Consider the following 18,524-nt stretch of genomic DNA (forward strand, 5'->3'; position numbering starts at 1 on the left):
TGGAAACCAGGAGCAAAACTGGTTGGGTGCCAGTTAGATAGCCCAGGTGTTGGCTGGGAGTTTGTTGGTGTAACCCAGACTCAAATTATATATATGTGTGTGCGTAAGACTGGAAAACTGGAACTGGTTGATGTAATCAGTCTGACCAGTATCTTCTGAAGACAGATGGCATTGCAGATTAACATTTGACACCCTACCCCCTTTTCTCTGAGCATCTTATCTACATCCTCTCTCTCTCTGAGTCAGTAAATTGAAAACTCTCACAAGAATATGTTTTTAATGTGAATGTGATAATCTTTAAGGATTGTTTAGAATCATTTTGTGACTGGTAATAATGTCTCATTTCCAAAGTAATAAAAGAAAAGGTAATAAGGTTTTTAAGAATATAGAAATATCTTGAACACAAAGAAGGATGTGTCTTTTTACTTAACACCTTCTGCCTTGTTGTCTGAATGCAAATTACAACCAAGCAAATGGTCTGCCCCCAATAAACATAGTAGGGGGATTCAGTAACTTTCCATTATAACCTGGTGATTTACATATCAGGTGAGGTCTAACTAGAGTTCGGGGCTGCCTTTCTGTACTCAGATAAGCCCATGATGTTGTGTCTTCTAGCCTCAGCTCATGTAGCCTTGGGTAAAGTTCTTTGTTCTTTGAAACATTTAATGGTTTGCATTGATTATCTTGTGGAATTGTAATAATACATTTACCTGACATAATAAATTGTTATATTTGGCTATTCTAACAGACTTTGACTTTATTTTCATTAGAGTTAAAAGGAATAGTCAAGTATCAACGTATTAAATGATGCACAGATATCATAAACCTTTTCATTTTATATCATAAACCTTTTCATTTCATCGATGAAACGAGTTAATACATAAGATTAAATGTGTTGCATTTAATTAAAATTTACTTTGCCGTGGAAAAGACGGAACCTTGAGACCTTCACGGTGAATCGAATTCCGCGATTTGGATTGATTTCGCGGCACTTTTTACGTGTGTGTATTTTGCATATGCCCCCTTCCAGTAAAACTGTTTATGTGAAAAAGTTAGAGATAAAAGAAAATTGAGGCAAATAAAATGCTTTATTAATCATATTAGTAATATGCAAATTACTGCAGTAAAAAAAATCCAATTAGATAGTTAGAATCTGGACTGCAGATGTAGATCTTCCAATCGAGTGCGATCAGCGGCAATGTTGACTCCGCCCACTGGGAGACGCGGTAAACTGTCTGAGAGAGAACTGGAAAAACGCATGTGATCAAAGCTCTAGGAATTTGAGATAAACGATCTAATTTTGAACAAACATTTCGTATACAACTACTAAACAAAGAATATAAAAGTTATTTTAAGTTTAATTAAGTGTCAATTTGAGAAGTGTTGTGAAAGAGCTTACCTGTTATGGCCTTGTTGATCCTGAACGTCGAGGTAAAGTTACGTTAGTTGAGTCATCGCTACAGTTTGTGGTGTAATCTGGAGAAAATGTTAACAAAACACTGTTAATTCAGAGGAATCGGTGAGTTGTGGATTTATTTTTCATATATGTGATGAATTATAATGGTGTGTTGTATTTCTGTGTGTGTTAAAATTAAGTGTATTTGAAGTATGGCCTATGTTGTACCTGAACGCTAAATGTTGATGTGAAGAGTAAATATTGTTGAAACGGAGGTTATAAATGAGTTTCTAAAAATGTTATCCTGTGTGTACAGGCCGGTTTTTGTTGTTTGTGTAGATCGTTTGGATTTTCTGCTGTGATTTATGTGCATGGTGAGGATTCATCAAGCCGTGCTGAGAGAAAAGAAAGATGGCGAGCCTCCCGGACTGAACTTGGATCTTTTACTTCTTATCTTCTCATCCATTTGTTGTCGTATTTCTTCCTGAAATCTAATGGACTCAGGTATGTTTTTCTGAACTGCATTTATCGAATGGACTCTGTTTTTCTGAACTGAAGCTATCTACTGGGCACATATTTTTTCTTAACCGAGTTTATTGAATGGACTGAGGGGTGTTTAATCTTTATTTTTTCAGTTTTGTGACCTTGTTTACAATTTGTTTGTATATAGTTTTGCTTGACCCCAAAGGAGTAGGATGTAGCAGCATTGCGCTTAGTAGGTGGTCGGTAGACCTAACAAAAAATAAATAATTATTTTTAATATAAATATGGAGATACAAGGTTTCCATCCCAACAGCAACAATGTATCAAACAGAATCCATATTTTAGCCTATATCTCCATATTTTTTCAAAAAATAAAATGCTATTGGTCACACGTTACATCTGCTAATGCGTTTTGCAAATATTTAACCAATGAAAGCATTAAAAGAGCTTGGAAATTATTTTGGGGAAAAAACAGGTTCTGTTTCATTTCCTGAAAAGTAAAAAAGTTTTGGACACAAGGGTTCCCTCAGACAGTGATGATCTGTGTGTTATTACTTTTATTTACATTAACTTTTTACCAAAATTCAATCTCAAATGGAGTTTGACAAGGGTTTTTGACCAGTAAATGTATTTCTAATCCACCCAGAGTTTATTTTATGAAAGATTCCACTAGGTGGCGACAAATAATATTGTTGACCGAATCATTGGCGTGTAGAATAAAGATTGTGTTGGTGTTCACATTTCAAAGTACACTGCTAGGAGTTAAAAAAAGACTGATTGTAAAAACAAAGTGAGATTTCCAACACTCGAGTATTTAATGATCAGCAATAACGCCTCTTTAGACAGACTCTGCTTTTCTTCTTCCCCCAAGGCCATGAGCTCTGGTCCCTGAACACAGATAGATCCACAGTGTTTTTTATGAATAAAACATGTTTTATGAATGATCTCATGTCATTGACAATACTTATCCATTTCTTAGAAAAACAGAACACAAATTGTTTTATGTATTTTCTTAGAATAGCTCAAAAGATATAAAAAATGCTGGCCAAACTGTTACAGACAAGGGAATTACAATTCCAAAAATGCAGATGATTTTTGGAAATAGGCTCATTTTCCAACTCCCCGGAGACGATTTTCTGATATTTAGAAGAATATCAATATCCAGACAGTTTCTGGTCTCATTGACTTCCATAGTATTTATTTTTTCCTACTAGGGAAGTTTTTGAAAACACATTGGAAACCTAAATGTACAAGAGGGATTTTCTCAACCTGGAAATTGTATCCATTGTCATTGTAACTTTTATTATTATTATTATTCCAATAGTATCATGGCTTTCTCAATGTCTAAAACCAGTATGGCCAAACTAACACACACGCGTTTCTGCCTAATTGTTGTCTTTTGTCCTCTTTGAGTTCTTGCGCTTTCAGAACTATTTTAATAACCTTTAGTCTAATTAATTGGAGCTAGTGTGACTTCATAGTAGTATTTTCAGCGTGGTGAACTCACTGTTGAGGTTTGGAAACTGATGAGTGTGAGAGCTCAGTTAGTTTAACCACACATGCTATTAGAGAAACACGTGTGGTTAAAGAAGAAAGAAAGAAGAGGAACTGACATCTTAACCCACACACAACTGGTCATCTCTGAACCCAGTTTGGACTGAACCTGGTAACACAAAAATACCTTATTTAAATTTTAAAATGTATACTTTATTCAGTCACATAAGTACGTAAAAACATATTAATGTTGCAAGAAAAAAATAACTTTGATATATTGCAGATCCTTTATGTATTCCTTAAAAATGTTTATATTGTCAGTGAATTAAATATGACTATATAAATGAATATTCATATAGCATAGCATGTCAGCCAGTTATAGCCCATGTGTGGCCCTTGTCTTTAATCCAGATCATTGTTTGCAGCATGAGGACTGAGGGAAAAGGGGCTTTGTGGACACGCTCTGTCAGTTTAAATCTAGATTGAAAACACATCTTTTTAACCTGGCGTTCACATATAACATTATCCTATTATTCAAGATTATTAGGCTGCATAAAACACTTCCTATAACACCCGATGTACTCGCTACATCATAAGACGGAGGGCATCTATGCTAATTTTAGTTTTTCTGTTTATTCCGAGGTTAACTGTAATCAGCCGGACCCGGGCCGTACCCAGATCAGATGGAGGACCTGAGCCTAGACATGACAACACATCCCTGAAGTGCCCGCGGATCTTGTGTAGGGTTGAGTATCGTTTGAATTTGAACGATTCTGATTCCGATTTCTTGTTTCGATTCCGGTTCCTAACGATTCTCGATTACGATTCTTTTAAAGCTATGGTATACGATGTTAAAAATCGGTCGAGACGGTAGGGAAGTTTTAAAAAACTCATCCCGCCCCTCCACACACACCCCCTCCCCTCTGTGCTACCTGATCCCTGACGTATGTCACGTTTGAGTTCACGTCAACGCAAGATTAGCAACACATGAAATGTTCTAAACTCCCCACCACCATTATAATACTACTAGTATTGCTAAGGTTTTCAGTGATTGTTATTGCAGCACGCAGCGCATCTTGTTCAAATTCCGATCGGCTCGAACAGAAACCTCGAACAAGAAATATAATTACTTTGAACCGCGATCGGCGATGCTAAACGGCTAACCATTCCAAATTCCAATGCCGACCGGCAGCATGAGCAAGTTGTCAAACTGATAAAAAGCCACGTAACACGTCACACCATTAAAGAATAAATAAATGTTTACCTGCTCAACAAAAAGTCATCCGTGTCAGCGTTGTTTTCAGCCCCAGATCTCCCTGAAGTTTTCTCCAATGGTCAATGAAGGACGCTATATTTATCCTACTTAGAGTCCGGCGTTCTTCACATTTCTTTTTAATCTCTGATCTTTCCTCCACAGACTTTCTCTTGCGTTTAAACTTTACAGTAGAGGCAAGCAGGGGCCGCTTGCTGTTGTCGTTTATATTTTTATCCATTGCTGATCTGACGCTACTAGCTAGCTACCATAGACAGTCTGTCAGCTGTTTGCTCACGCACGGAGGGGGGCGGGGGCGGGTGCGGTTGGGTTGGAGACGCGAGCGCCAGGCGGAGTTTCAAGTGGAGCTGGTGATTGGATGAGAGCAGTTGACCAATATAAGCTGTGCGGCCGCACAGCTTACATTGGTCAACTTTTCTGCAGCTGTCCAGCCAATAGAGTGAATGGATTTTTTTCGTTCTTTTTTCTATTTATATTGTTAGGATTGTACTATATAACCATAACCAGCATCTAAACGAGGATATTAATAATGAACAATCTTTGAAATCGTATACCCTAGCTTTAAGAGGCAGGGTCAAAAAGTTTAGCTAACCTTGCTAACCAACGGCCTTTCTGAAGGAAATACTCCTTTTGTCACAAATTTTGCATTTTGCCGAGATTTCGTTATTTTTAGAAAAGTGAAGCCACACTTTGGACCGCCGACGTAAGCTACTCATGTTCGACTCGCGTGGTTATGCCAACACTTCCGGTAGACGCTTCTTCGTTGGTGTTGTTCAGCGGTTTCTTCTTCTGCTCGGCGGACTGTGAATATCGAAACTAGGAATCGAAATTTTAACTTTTGAACGATTCCGGGAAAAACGAAAAGTTAGTCTCGGTTCCAATCGATACTCGATTCTCGATACCCAACCCTAATCTTGTGTTAAGTAGACTCTCCCCTGTGAAGGCCTCGTCGGCCCTGAATCATAATCACACACTGTTTATTCGGTGTCCAGAGGAGAACTGGCCCCCGACTGAGTCTCGGTTCTCCGAAGGTTTTTACGCCATTCTGTCACTGATGGAGTTTTGGTCTCCTTTCTTCGCTATAATAGCGCAGACGTCATGACTTCCTGACGCTTTGACCTTTTCCTTCCAGTGTTGTGACCCCGAAGCGCCATAGTGAGGTGTGAGTGTGGCCTTTTGTTTCTGATACACACAGACGTTTACTTTGTTGATTCTATATTAATTTAATTTAATTTATTGATTCGATGTCAAACGCAGGGAAATCCGTGAGGCAAGTGTGTGAGCGCGCGGGTGATTTAATGGAGCTAGTATCGAGCGCTGGATGCCGTGTTTAACTTATAGCCACGAGCAGAGGTGTGTGTGTGTGTGTGTTAGATTGTTAGGTTTGGATCGTTGCTAACATTTTATGTATAATTATCAGATTATCTAACAACTCTGTAGTTTGAGTGTGTGTGACGCTGTGTGGAATTTGCGTCATTTTATTTGGCAGATTATTGTGGCTTCCTGTGCATGTGGACCAGCTTCCTAAAATAATTAACATCTTAACTGCGTTCATATTTAGAAAATATCTAACCTTTTTGGAATTGGATGATTTTATCCATTAAATGGTCATAAAATGTCATGTGACCTCGTATAGATTAAACACAGAGAGTTTAAGCTAGTTACACACTAGAGCCCGACCGATAAAGGATTTTGAAGGCCGATACCGATACAAATATTTTTGGGTTTTAAAATCCGATATATCGGCCGATATTGTTTTTTTTTATTAAATATTGTTGGATTTCACACACGTGTAAAAGAAAAGCTAACTTTTCTGCACAAGTTGACACGTTTGATACTTTTTCTCTATGTCTAAATGTTCACTCCTCGCAAGTACAACTTACATTTTACAATGCAGGGACTGTAACTAGAGATATGCTAGTTATAAATACAGTAATCATTACTTTATTTAGGCAGAAAAAGTTCATTGTGGTTTCCAAGCTCATTAATGTTAACGTTAGCGGTCTTCCACTGATGATAGTGGCGTTAGCTAGCTTTGTGGTTAGCTAGTCTATGATGAGCCATAATTTAGCAATAGATAACATCGTACTGCAAATTGTAAAACATATATTTTCAATATAACAGGCCAAGGGGAGATGATTAAAGCGTGTTTCATCAGTTTTTATTTTATTTTTTAAATATTCATTTATCGGCCATTATAACTGCCGATACCGATATTATGGAAAATGCCTAATATCGGCCGATATATCGGTCTGGCTCTACTACACACATTATTATAATCTTCAATGACTTTACTCAACACATCCCGTTAGCCACTCTCAGTGCTGCGTAATACAAATGTAAATGACTACCTTCTGACCTCTGAACCACAAATGTTGTTTTTGTTTTGTGATGGTTGTTCATAGTTAAACTTAGCAATGTTCACTTACATAAGAAGTTCACTTACTGTGAATGTTTAATGGGATGTGTTTAGTAAAGACATGGAAGATTGTAATTGTGTGTGTGTGTTGTTAGCTTAAACGGCTAGTTCACCCAAAATAATCTTTCATCATTACATGTGATTCCTAATATATATATCTCGTTTTTTTCTCTCGATATTTAGGAAACAAATGAACGACTGTCGCATGTCTGACACTTTAAATAGTGATGGTGATGGTATGACCCCAGTGGATGAATTAATGCCTTCTGAAGCCAAACGAGATACGTCTGTATGATACAATAAAGGAAACCTAAAAATGCTGAATTACCCAGAACTCACTGCTTCCAGTTTACTGTCATACGAGCACTTACGAAATGGGTATTGTAACATGTGAATTGTGAAATCTTGTGCGAGAAGTGACCAACACTTCACATGAACTCACTCACGTCACCCTGTGCTTCTGGTGAACACACTTATAGATTGGAAGCTGATTTATAGTTTTTTTTTTTTTATATTTACATTTTATGTAAATATGTTTTTCTTACACAAAAATAAAGTGAGTTAAAAATTCATATTCACACACATATCGTAAGACATTGATTCATCCACTGGGGTCTTGCGAACTTTTGTCACGATCGTTGTGCCGCTGTTTTTTTAAGTGTCAATCAATGCCATTATGGACTCAAAGATTGTCATGTGTAATAGCATGAGGATGTTTGGGGTGAACTATCCATCTCAGGACATTGTGTTTGTCTATACTTGAGGATCAAATGACATTTTATGTCCGATTAATGCAGAAAACCAACCAATTCCAAAAGGTTGAGGGTTCACAGCTTTTGCAGGCCGTTATATGGGCAGTAATGGAGTCTGGTTTTCATCAGGTGAAAAAGTTCAGTACTGTGCCCAAACCTAACATTTGAAACACAACTTGTTCAGAGTTTTGGCTTTGATTTTATTGCATTTTTGGAGTCGCCAAGTTTTGAAAAAAAAAATATTTTATATAAAATATGAATAATTAAATTTGTACATTTTCATATAGCCTACCCAAACTTTTATTTTAACTTTTTTTTCTGTTTCACTTTCTTCTACAAAAATGTCTATAATCCAAGATTGCTGCCACCATATGACGTCATAATATGCAAATTAGATGGGGAAATTTAATCCCTACATAAACTTTGGGGCATCCTTAATATTTCTCTAATTTACAGAAAGTATCTATCTTGTTTCGCTTTTAAGATATAGTCTTTTGAGATTAAGATGTGAAAATTGAACGTTTAACCCTAAAGGGTTAAAACAAGACCAATATTACATCTGTATATTCCAAAGCATTCTTCAATTACAACCATTTAAGTTCAAATTGTGCATTTTCATGTTTATTCAGAATAGGGCGTGCGACACAGAGGTTAATATTATGTTTTTAATGTTTTTCCTTCATGCTGTATCAAACAAACACCCTCATTTGCTCTCTTAGATTAGATAAGTACATTAACATGATCATTTTATGTCTCTTGTAAAAGTGTTTGTAGAGTATGTGATGACTAGTTTTTGTCATGTGCTTTATTTTACCACTAAGTTATTTTACCACTTCTTGATTTCAGACCGGATGTGTTGAAAGCTGATGTGGGACGTGTGGGCTGTTTTTTGCCTCTTCTTTCATTGGTTCTCGTGATTATGTCCTCTCAGATCTGGACTTCCTCTTAGGCCATGTCTTTCGAAAGCAGGTTTGGGATGTTTTGGCAGTTTTTGACTCTATCAAGGATTTTTCATCCATTGGTTCTCAGTGTTTTCCTCTCTGGCCTGATTGACATGTCGTCTGTTGATAGTTTTTTGTTTGTTGGTTTTTTGCCTCTTTGTAATATTTCTGCTTTTGCCTACTGGCTCCTCTTGCATTTTAAAATGTATTTTCTGTCACTTTTTTTTTCTTTAAATAATGTTAATGAATTGTTAACCTGATACCTGTTTTAAACAAATGTATAATTTTCTTAATCTAATTTTTCTTAATTTTTTTTTTCCATTGAGTAAAAAGTCTGTTTGCATTATGCTACATATAGGGATGCTAATAGATATCAGACAATAGAGTAAATAGAAAACCGTATTTATATTCTAACTTTATACTGTAGAATTAAAAACTGTAGAATTACAGTAAATGTCTGGAACCATATATCTCTAATATATAATGAAGAGGAGGAGCTGATGATGTTTAAAGGAGGAGCTGTAACTATATATAATGAAGAGGAGGAGCTGATGACTAAAGGAGGAGCTGTAACTATATATAATAAAGAGGAAGACAGACAGAAACGGACAGAAGCAGAAATGTCTGATCAGTGTGATCTGTGTCTGCTGGGACTGATCATTCTCTCTTCACTTCTCACAGGTAAAGAAATCTGTATTTTCTCTAAACACATTTAGTGGAATTAGTCTGGAAAGAGTTGATTTGAACATGCTCAGTTTATTCTTGCACACATTCACGTTGTGATCTCAGAGTTGTGTATTGATACACACAGATCATACTGTATTATTCCTGATACTGGACATAGTGTCACTCAAACATCTGATGATGAAGAATGATCTTCATATTAAGAGTGTGTCAGTGATTTGAGCAGCTCTCTGATAAACAATCATAGTTTATTCTGCTTTAAGTGAAGACCGTATACATAAAAAGTATTCATTGCCCCTTTAAGGTTTCCGTTATTGATGTGTGAATCCATAAAGACTCCAGTCGTAGTTCAGGATAACTCTTCATTGGTTCATGATTAGTTCAGGCTTTATCAGAGATGTAAAGTCCTGGGTCAGAAAGTAAAAGTCCTGCCATTTGTTTATTCCACTAATTAATTCTCTCTCCGGCTGGAAAACTGATCGTTAGCAAATCCAGCTGAACAAAATACTGAGGAGGACTTTTACTTTCTGAACCTGGACTTTACACCTCTGCTTTTAATTATCATTAGATCATGCTGAATTAAAGGCACACTACGCACTCTCTGGTTTTTTTGTAAAACAGTGACCTCTAGAGCCGCTGTGGTGTACTTGCACTGTCGTAAATAACCGTTATTCCCCTGTTACTGCATATACTGTCAAGTGCTAGACTGCTTTTTAATAATAAAGTTGCCTATCGCGTTTGCTGGCTTATAGCGTTTTTACATGATTTCTGCAAAATCAGAAGTAAATAGCCTATAGTGTATAGGCTACTGTATAATTTCATTCATGTTTTTTGATTGTAATGTTAAAATTACAAAATGTCAGATGACATCAATCAAGTTAAATGTACGTCGCATTATTTCATAACATTGGACGTTATGATTTAGACATGATTACAATTTATCATAATAGCAAATTGTGTTCAATTATTTACAACCTCTAGGCTTATATATGTCCTAATAATTATGTGAGATATTGACTATGTCCTCATGGTAATCGCAAGAATCAACATCAACAGCGTCAAGATTTGATTGATTCATAATCAACACAATTTGAAGTTACAGTCGGGAAGTGTACTGTTATAGTCAGATAAACTTGATATAACAGTAACTTACACACGTCATAAGAAATCCGAACCAGACACAGGACTAAAGATACGTGATAAATACACATCACAACACCTGAGTTCAGCTGGCAAACTAGCTCTTGTGGCAAGCTCGGCAATAAAACATAGCAGCTAACGGAAAAAACAACAAGACTAAGAGAAACGACTGTTTTTAGGAAGTCTGCTTAAAGCTCTGGTAATCGAAAGCTATAGACATGTGAGAATTATTGAATTGGTCTTATTATCAACAACGGATGAATGAACAGCACCGTAAAAAATTACATACCACAAGCCAGTGCAGCAACATACAATATAGAAACAACTAGTATACAAATACAAACAAGTTTATAAATAAGAGATTTACTTACAAGTCCATCAACAAGATCGCCAGGTCAGCATCGCAGTTACAATCCAGTGCAGCTTTTAAGCTCGCGCCAACGAGTGAAAGCCCGACCGAGTGGACTCTTGTCCGGTTTCTAGCACGGTCCGATTCTCTTTCCCTGTTTCGAAAGTAGCTTTATACAGTATGATGTTGTTGATGCGTGTGACGTCGTTGCCGTAAACCATTTCGTGATTCTCACGCGCTGTGTCAGGGGCGCCACTCTCAAACTTGCATGGTTGGTTTTTCCGGCGGCGTCCCCCCCAAGCTTTCCTACCAGGATGATTCGCCCTACTATGACTTTGTTAACCACCAAAACGACTTTGAAGCTGTTATATTAAGGTACAGATCTTGCATAGAGTGCCTTTAAGTATTAATTCAGGTATTAGTACATGATTACTGGAAAAATACTGTATGATTGTAATCTTCTGCTCGTTATGCTGGTATGGTTTATGGTTTAATTTATTAATAAATATCATAATGATCACTGAGATCTACTGTGTTTCAGGCACCAGTGGAGTGGATCATGTGTTCATCAGTTCTGGTGTAGATGTCCGTCTGTCCTGTAATAAAACTCTTTCTGACTGCAAATCAACTACATGGACCTACTTTAACATATTCAGTCATTCATGGATAGTTGAACTGATTAAATTAGGGATAAAGAATAAAGACACAGAGAGACATGAGAGACTGAGTCTGGAGTCTGACTGCTCTCTGAACATCAAGAACGTCACAGAAGAAGATTATGGAGCATACACCTGCAGACAATATGTGCACGAACAACAAGGAACTGATGCACCTGTTCTTCTGCATGTTCTTCATGGTGAGTTTATGATTATATGGTCAATTTAAAAAGGGCAGATTCTTTATTAAACTCAGATGATGATTGAAGAGTCTGTGATTTGTGTCTTGTGTTCAGTTTCAGTGTCTCCATCATCATCATCATCATCTTCATCCTCACAGACTGAGATCAGTCCAGGCCGCTCTGTGACTCTCTCCTGTCAGTTGTATTCATATATTAGATTCCTCTGTGATGATCGGATCAGTTCTGAGGGATTTGAGCTGTTGTGGGTGAATCAGGCTGGTGTTGATCTGAAGACAGACTCCAGATATCAGATATCATCATCATCATCATCACGTCGCTGTATCATCACTCTGACTACAACACTCCTGAATGAAGATAACAACAGAGAGTGGAGATGTCAGCTTACTCAAAGAAATCAACTCCAGACCTCAGTCACATACACTGTCAAGTATTCAGGTGAGAAACACTGTAGTTTTCTGACAGACAGATCAAACTCTGAGAAGACAGACTAGTGTTCAGGGGCGGTTTTAGACCATTTCAACTCGGGGGGGCCAAGCTGGGGCCAGTTGTACTGTTAGAGGGGCCAGTTACATTTATTGATGTCATATCATGTTCTGCACTGCAGATATAAACCTGCGTGAAGTTGACCCACCCAACCCAAAACGCCATCAAAATATTCTCAATGGTTTGCGCTTCGCTTGTGCTGTAAAAAATTTAGTTTGAGCTGCTTCATTTTTTTTAGATAGTAAAATACTAATATTTTTTTGGTCATTGTGAGGTCACTCAGCCCCCCACATGATCCAAATTCATTCAAAATAATCTTGTTCGTGTGCGGTAAAAATTAGTTTGTGCTGCGTCGGGTTTTAAAATATGGAATTAAATCAAATTATAAATGTTATTTATTAGGCTATAGGCTACAAGCTTACTGAATAAAATAGATCTCTGAATTGGTCACAAAGATCAGAAATAGTAATGGTCATTCTCTTTGGTGATCAAGTTGGCCAATCGAATTTCGTGTGTGTGTGTGTGTGTGTGTGTGTGTGTGTGTGTGTGTGTGTGTGTGGGGTGGGGGGGGGGGGGGGTCAATAAATGAATACAGGAATAAATGATCCAGTAATATCTCTCTTCTCGACTACTGCCACTGTAAGCTGTGATGATTGAACACAAACTGCATGTCATGATCAATGTGAAGATATGATGTTAATGCCCTACAGGTGATGTGTCTGTGTTACACCCCTGGAAAAGGGGAATGATGAGTAATAAGACACACGACACAGTGTTACTTCCCTCACGTCCAGTGTAATAATGCATTTCTTTTACAAGAACAATATTTCAACAATACATTTTATTACTAAATGCAAAATCAGGTCTAAATAACCACTTTACACCAACCGGCAAAGTACAAATGCAACTGGTTACTTTAAATACATGAAACGGGCTGTATTATTCCTCTTATATACGTAGAAGCTGACCAGACTAATTAACAAACATGAATTTTACTATTCTAATATTTAACACGCACTGATAGTTTAGCAATTAACATCACTCTTCTCAACTACACAAAATAATATAACATATCCCAGTTATTTCTCATTAAACACATCTTCTCTTTAAGTGCTGAACATTGTACATGAACCGTATAGTTGTATATCCCCACCATGCGAAGTACACCACGTGATGCAGCTAGCAAACTAACTATAGGCCTATTTCACAAAAATGACCGCCGAGACCGGAAGTAGAGTAAGCTTTTTCCCGCTGACAGCGCTAGCAGTTGCAGCCGAGACTAAATGCCGGTCCGTCCCATTGCTTACCTTTTAATCTTTCAAACCAAAGAAGAAACAACCACATGTATCACTTCACAGCTTTTCGTGTTTAACAACAGGCATAATCAACCGATTCCCGATCAACAGGCGAACTCTTTAACACAAACTTTGAATTGCAACCACATAAAAAATAAGGTGCAACAATATATGAGCAGAGTAACTTTTAAATAATACAGTTTTTGGCATGTTATTGTGCTAATGCATCATCTTATGACTCTTTAACTTGAAGACCAAAGTAATCGCTAATAGATCATTCAATCAGGAAATCACAGTGCTATTACTCTCTCTTACCAATATTCTATATATGGGCATGAATTATAATGTGGTCTTCGCCCTTTTTTTAGTACTAAAACACTATGCATTAAAGCAAATTGCTTATTTTCCTCTTTTTAACACACAGAATTGCTTATAAGGAACTTTTCTGACTGTACACATTATCATAACCATTAAATCTGAACATTCATCTTCTGCAGCTCCAGTCTCTTCAACAACACAGGCTCCAGTCAGATCAAACTCTGAGAAGACATCAAGCAGAACTACAGCAACAACTCCTACACAAGGTTCATGATCACATGACCACTGGCACACATCATCACTCTCACTTCAGTGGTTCGCACTGGCTCTCACACACTGGCTTACTGGCTTAAAGATAAGAAATATCTTGACATTGTGTGTTGAACTGAACTAATGTGATCCACAGCTCCAGTTAATCCGCCATCATTAACCGGATTATTATACAGAGGTACGACACGTTGATTTAGACGGACAGCTTTCTAACATTACACTATCAGTCCGTCTGTAAATGCTTCATCAATAACTGTTGATAGATGAAGACCCTTGACTTCAGTCATGTCCAGTTTCTCTTCTTCTTCCTCTCATGTTTCCTGCAGTGATTGTGAGTATTGTTGAGATGGCAGTGTTTGCTGCTCCTACTGTGATTCTTCTTCAGATCATCTGTGCAAGAAGAGCTGGTGAGTTTGAGCCGCACACACTCTGAAGATTCACACTCGTCTGATCTGAACATCTGCAATCATGATAAACACACACCAGAGGTCAGGCAATGCTTTTATTTTGCAGGGAGGAAGGACTCGAAGCCCCCGGAGGAAATAGAGATACCTGCAATACAACAATAAAAACTGGTGAGTTGTGAGCAAATCTGTTTTATTTATTTATTTTTATTTTACAATCACAGTGTGAGTCACAGCAAACACAGAACGTTCCCCTAACGTTCCCGAATGGTCCCATGAGGTTATTTTTTTGGGACCCAAACAAGAACTTTATAGGAATGTTCCATGTAGGTTATTTTTAGGTTCCATTTTTATAACGTAAGGAGAATGTTCCGGGAACGTTCCCTTAACCTTGAGGGAAAGTTCTAGGAACGTTCTGGGAACCAAAATCTAACGTTCCCAGAACCTAAATTTGTTTGCTGGGAGTGAGCTAAAAGTGTAACCTCGCAGTCCACTCACTGTGTGCTCATATTATGGCCACAATGTGAGTCATCATAGCTAGAAATATTATTGGACATGAACTTCATCGTTTAGACATCAAAGTTTGGTTGAAAATATAAGCTGGGTTAACGTCTAAACATTTGTTTGATGTCAGACTCCAACATCATTAAACATCTCCACAAACAGCTTTACTTATTACGAACCAGACTGACTTTACTTCTGTCATATGTGGAGAAGTTCTTATTGAGATTAACAGAGGCTTAGATGTTGGCCATGTTGATTTTTGAAAATAATAGTTTGGTTTGATGTCACCATTGTGATCGGTGTTTGATTTAGTTCAGTGTTCCTCAAACTCGGTCCTGGAGGGCCACTGTCCACAACCCTGATCAAACACACCTGCCTGTGTGATCCTGAAGACCTTGATTAGCTTGCTCATTGTTTTCTAAAGCTCCCACTCCTCTGGAGAGGAGGATGGTCTTCACAACCTCAGAGACCAGATTCTATGAGCTGGACCTCTCAGAGGCCAAGCCCACAACCTCCATAGATCTGGGCGGGGGTGAAGTATCGACTCGCTTGCCTGAGAGAGAAGGTCCCTCCTGATCGAATCTCCAGAGGAGAGAAATTAGGTCCGCGAACCAAACTCGGGCCGGCCAGTACGGGTCTACCAACAATAGACTGACCCCGTCCCGGCGAACCCTCTCCAGAACTCCTGGGAGCTGAGCAATCGGGGGAGATGCGCACAGGTGTGACCTCGGCCTCTCCTGGACCATCGCGTCCAACCCCAGAGGGGCGGGAGGACTTAGGGAAAACCACAGTTGGCAGTGTGATGTTTCCCTTGATGCAAATAGGTCTACCTCGGCACGACCGAAATGTTTCTATGGGAGCTCCACCACCTCAGGATGGAGTCTCCACTCCCCGGTCCTCGGCCCCTGCGTCCTCAATAAAAGAAGCTTTCCCTGAGACCATAGAAGGATCTGGCGAGCCAGCTTGTATAACGGGCGCAAACGCAGAACTTGGTGACCTCTCAGGTCTGGGAGGAAGTTTTCAGGGCCATCATTTCTAGACAATTTATGTGCCATTGAAGATGATGGTCCTGCACAGACCCTGGGCCGAGCGACCACTCATGATCGCCCCCCAGCCTGTGAGAGAGGCGTCCGTCGTTAGTGTTACACGACGACACCGAGCCCCCAGCACAGGTCCTAAGGACAGGAACCAAGGTTCTTTCCACATAGCCAGGGCGCGAAGACACCGTCACGTGACCCTGATCTTGCTGAGTGGGTTTCCTCTCAGGGAGAACCCCTTGGCCTTGATCCACCACTGCAGTGGTCTCATGTACAGCTGGCCGTAAGGTAAAACATTGGACACTGTTGCTATCAGACCCAGAATTCTCTGATATTGGCCTCGCTTTGCCTGTTTGACGGCTATGAGAGTCGAAGCTATACGAGCAGGAGACAGACGTGCCTGCATCGTCGTCAAATCCCAAACCACACCCAGAAAAGTCCTCTGTAGTGGAGAAAGCACACTCTTCTTGGCGTTGAGCCTCAACCCCAACTTTTTGATATGGGCGAGCACGACATCTCGATGCCGAATCGCCTGATGATCATTTAAAATGCGGATGCCCTGGAGTCGCAGCGGAGCCAGAGCTGCATCCACACATTTCGTGAAAGTTCGGGGAGACAGTGCTAGGCCGAACGGAAGAACCCGATATTGGTACACTTCGCCCCCGAAAGCGAACCTCAGGAACTTCCTGTGTTGTGGAAGGATGGAAATATGGAAGTATACGTCCTTTAGATCTATCGTGACAAACCAGTCATCTGACCTGATCTGTGACACGATCTGCTTGAGAGTAAGCATTTTGAATTTTGAGCGATTTAACAGGCGCAGATCTAAAATTGGACGTAACTCCCCATCCCTCTTTGGAACGATAATAACCCAACTCACTGCGGGGAGGAAGAACTCGTTCTATAGCCGAGACACAAACTGCATGTCATGATCAATGTGAAGATATGATGTTAATGTCCTACAGGTGATGTGTGTGAACATTCATCTTCTGCAGCTCCAGTCTCTTCAACAACACTGACTCCAGTCAGCAGATCAAACTCTGAGAAGACATCAAGCAGAACTACAGCAACAACTCCTACACAAGGTTCATGATCACATGACCACTGGCACACATCATCACTCTCGCTTCAGTGGTTTGCACTGGCTCTTACAGACTGCTTTATCATTTACATTTATTCATTTAGCTGAAGCTTTTATCCAAAGCGACTTACAATTATGCTATATATGTCAGAGGTCGCACGCCTCTGGAGCAACTAGGGGTTAAGTGTCTTGCTCAGGGACACATTGGTGTCTCACAGTGGATTCGAACCCGGGTCTCTCACACCAAAGGCATGTGTCTAATCCACTGCGCCATCATCACAGATATTATCTACATAAAAAGCTCTTTAAATATGCGTTTAAATGAATGACATTTTGATACATGTCTTGTACAGTTTGTTGTCATATAATACAATTAAAAAACAGAATAAGTAAAATACACAAACAAAAATTTGATGCATGTACAAATGCAAGGAAATGTAAAGAAGAAATGTTGTGTGTTGAATAAATCAATGTATAAATAGTGTTTAAGTGTTTAAGCAGCGCCTGCAAACTTCAGATATTTGACAGAGGGGTCTTTTGCGGTGCAGTCGCTGCTGTACAGGGAGAAGAGCAGTGGGGAGAGAACGCACCCCTGGGGGGCGCCAGTGCTGAATATGCAGGTGCTGGATGAGGGTTTCCCAGCTTTACTGTTGCCTGTCCGTCAGGAGGTTGGTGATCCACTGACAGATGGAGGCGGGCACAGGGAGCTGGGTTAGTTTGGACTGGAGGATGTATGGTATGATGAAGGCCACAAACACAAAAATTGCTCTTAAAGATGTTTGTTTCGTGTGGCCGCTACTACTTTGCGAGCAGTTTTGATTTTAATCATCTCATTTGATTTGAATTTTTCAGTGATTCAACGACCCATTATCATTTATTCCTCTATCATACTATGCAGTGACATTCAGCTACTATTGATTTTCATTTGCAGTAAAGTTGAGATGTGCATTCGCTGATGTGGACTCGCAACAAACTCTCAAATGAGTGAAAACTTAGCAATCGTGACAAGAATAATTTTTTACTAATTTAAACTATTGCCTATACAGTTGCTATCTCATGCTATGTGTTATTGTGAACAGTCATGGTATTTGTTGTGAATAAATGTTACAATGTAATACCACAAGTGTATTTAATGTCACAAAACACGACTTACTGTAATAATTTACCTTGTATATCAACATGTCACGACTAAAGCTTATCTTGCATGTGTACTATATTTTCAGATTATGACTAGTATGCAAGTAATATCACAGGTTTATAATGGACAAATCATTTTTCTTGCAAGAATACTATATACTATGTTACCATAAAAGAAATGAAGGTTCCAGGAATAGTACAAAAC

At 38.9% G+C, this 18,524-nt stretch overlaps 1 protein-coding gene and 1 long non-coding RNA gene across 3 annotated transcripts; one reads left to right on the forward strand and one right to left on the reverse strand.

The window, feature by feature from the left end:
* Positions 1-1,105: 1,105 nt before the first annotated feature.
* On the reverse strand, positions 1,106-11,097 carry LOC148981840 (uncharacterized). Its single transcript, XR_016155327.1, has 3 exons — positions 10,954-11,097; positions 1,400-1,476; positions 1,106-1,235 (listed from the first exon to the last, which is right to left on the reverse strand). It is a non-coding gene; the product is annotated as an uncharacterized LOC148981840 (long non-coding RNA).
* Positions 1,190-18,297, forward strand: LOC120486100 (uncharacterized). 2 transcript variants are annotated; one of them, XM_089129186.1, is made up of 11 exons: positions 1,190-1,519; positions 1,713-1,900; positions 8,664-8,786; positions 9,248-9,439; positions 11,473-11,787; positions 11,884-12,225; positions 14,066-14,152; positions 14,293-14,334; positions 14,483-14,563; positions 14,670-14,731; positions 17,067-18,297. In XM_089129186.1, exons 4-10 carry the CDS (start codon positions 9,259-9,261, stop codon positions 14,723-14,725), a joined length of 1,104 nt encoding a protein of 367 aa, XP_088985312.1. In that variant the 5' UTR covers positions 1,190-1,519; positions 1,713-1,900; positions 8,664-8,786; positions 9,248-9,258; the 3' UTR covers positions 14,726-14,731; positions 17,067-18,297. The 2 variants fall into 2 exon arrangements, with proteins under 2 accessions (XP_088985312.1, XP_088985311.1); XM_089129185.1 differs by lacking the exons at positions 1,190-1,519; positions 1,713-1,900 and having other exon boundaries at positions 5,213-9,439.
* The last annotated feature ends 227 nt before the right edge of the window (positions 18,298-18,524 follow it).

Source organism: Pimephales promelas, chromosome 3 (assembly GCF_988280905.1).
Source record: "Pimephales promelas chromosome 3, fPimPro1.hap1.1, whole genome shotgun sequence".
NCBI lineage: Eukaryota > Metazoa > Chordata > Actinopteri > Cypriniformes > Leuciscidae > Pimephales > Pimephales promelas.

What these genes read in the sequence shown, in the direction of transcription:
- LOC120486100 (XM_089129186.1), top strand. Translation starts at nt 9,259, where the DNA reads ATGATGTTTAAAGGAGGAGCTGTAACTATATATAATGAAGAGGAGGAG. An exon ending in ATACACTGTCAAGTATTCAG is followed by an intron (nt 12,226 to 14,065) that starts GTGAGAAACACT and finishes CATCTTCTGCAG; the next exon opens with CTCCAGTCTCTTCAACAACA. An exon ending in AACCGGATTATTATACAGAG is followed by an intron (nt 14,335 to 14,482) that starts GTACGACACGTT and finishes TGTTTCCTGCAG; the next exon opens with TGATTGTGAGTATTGTTGAG.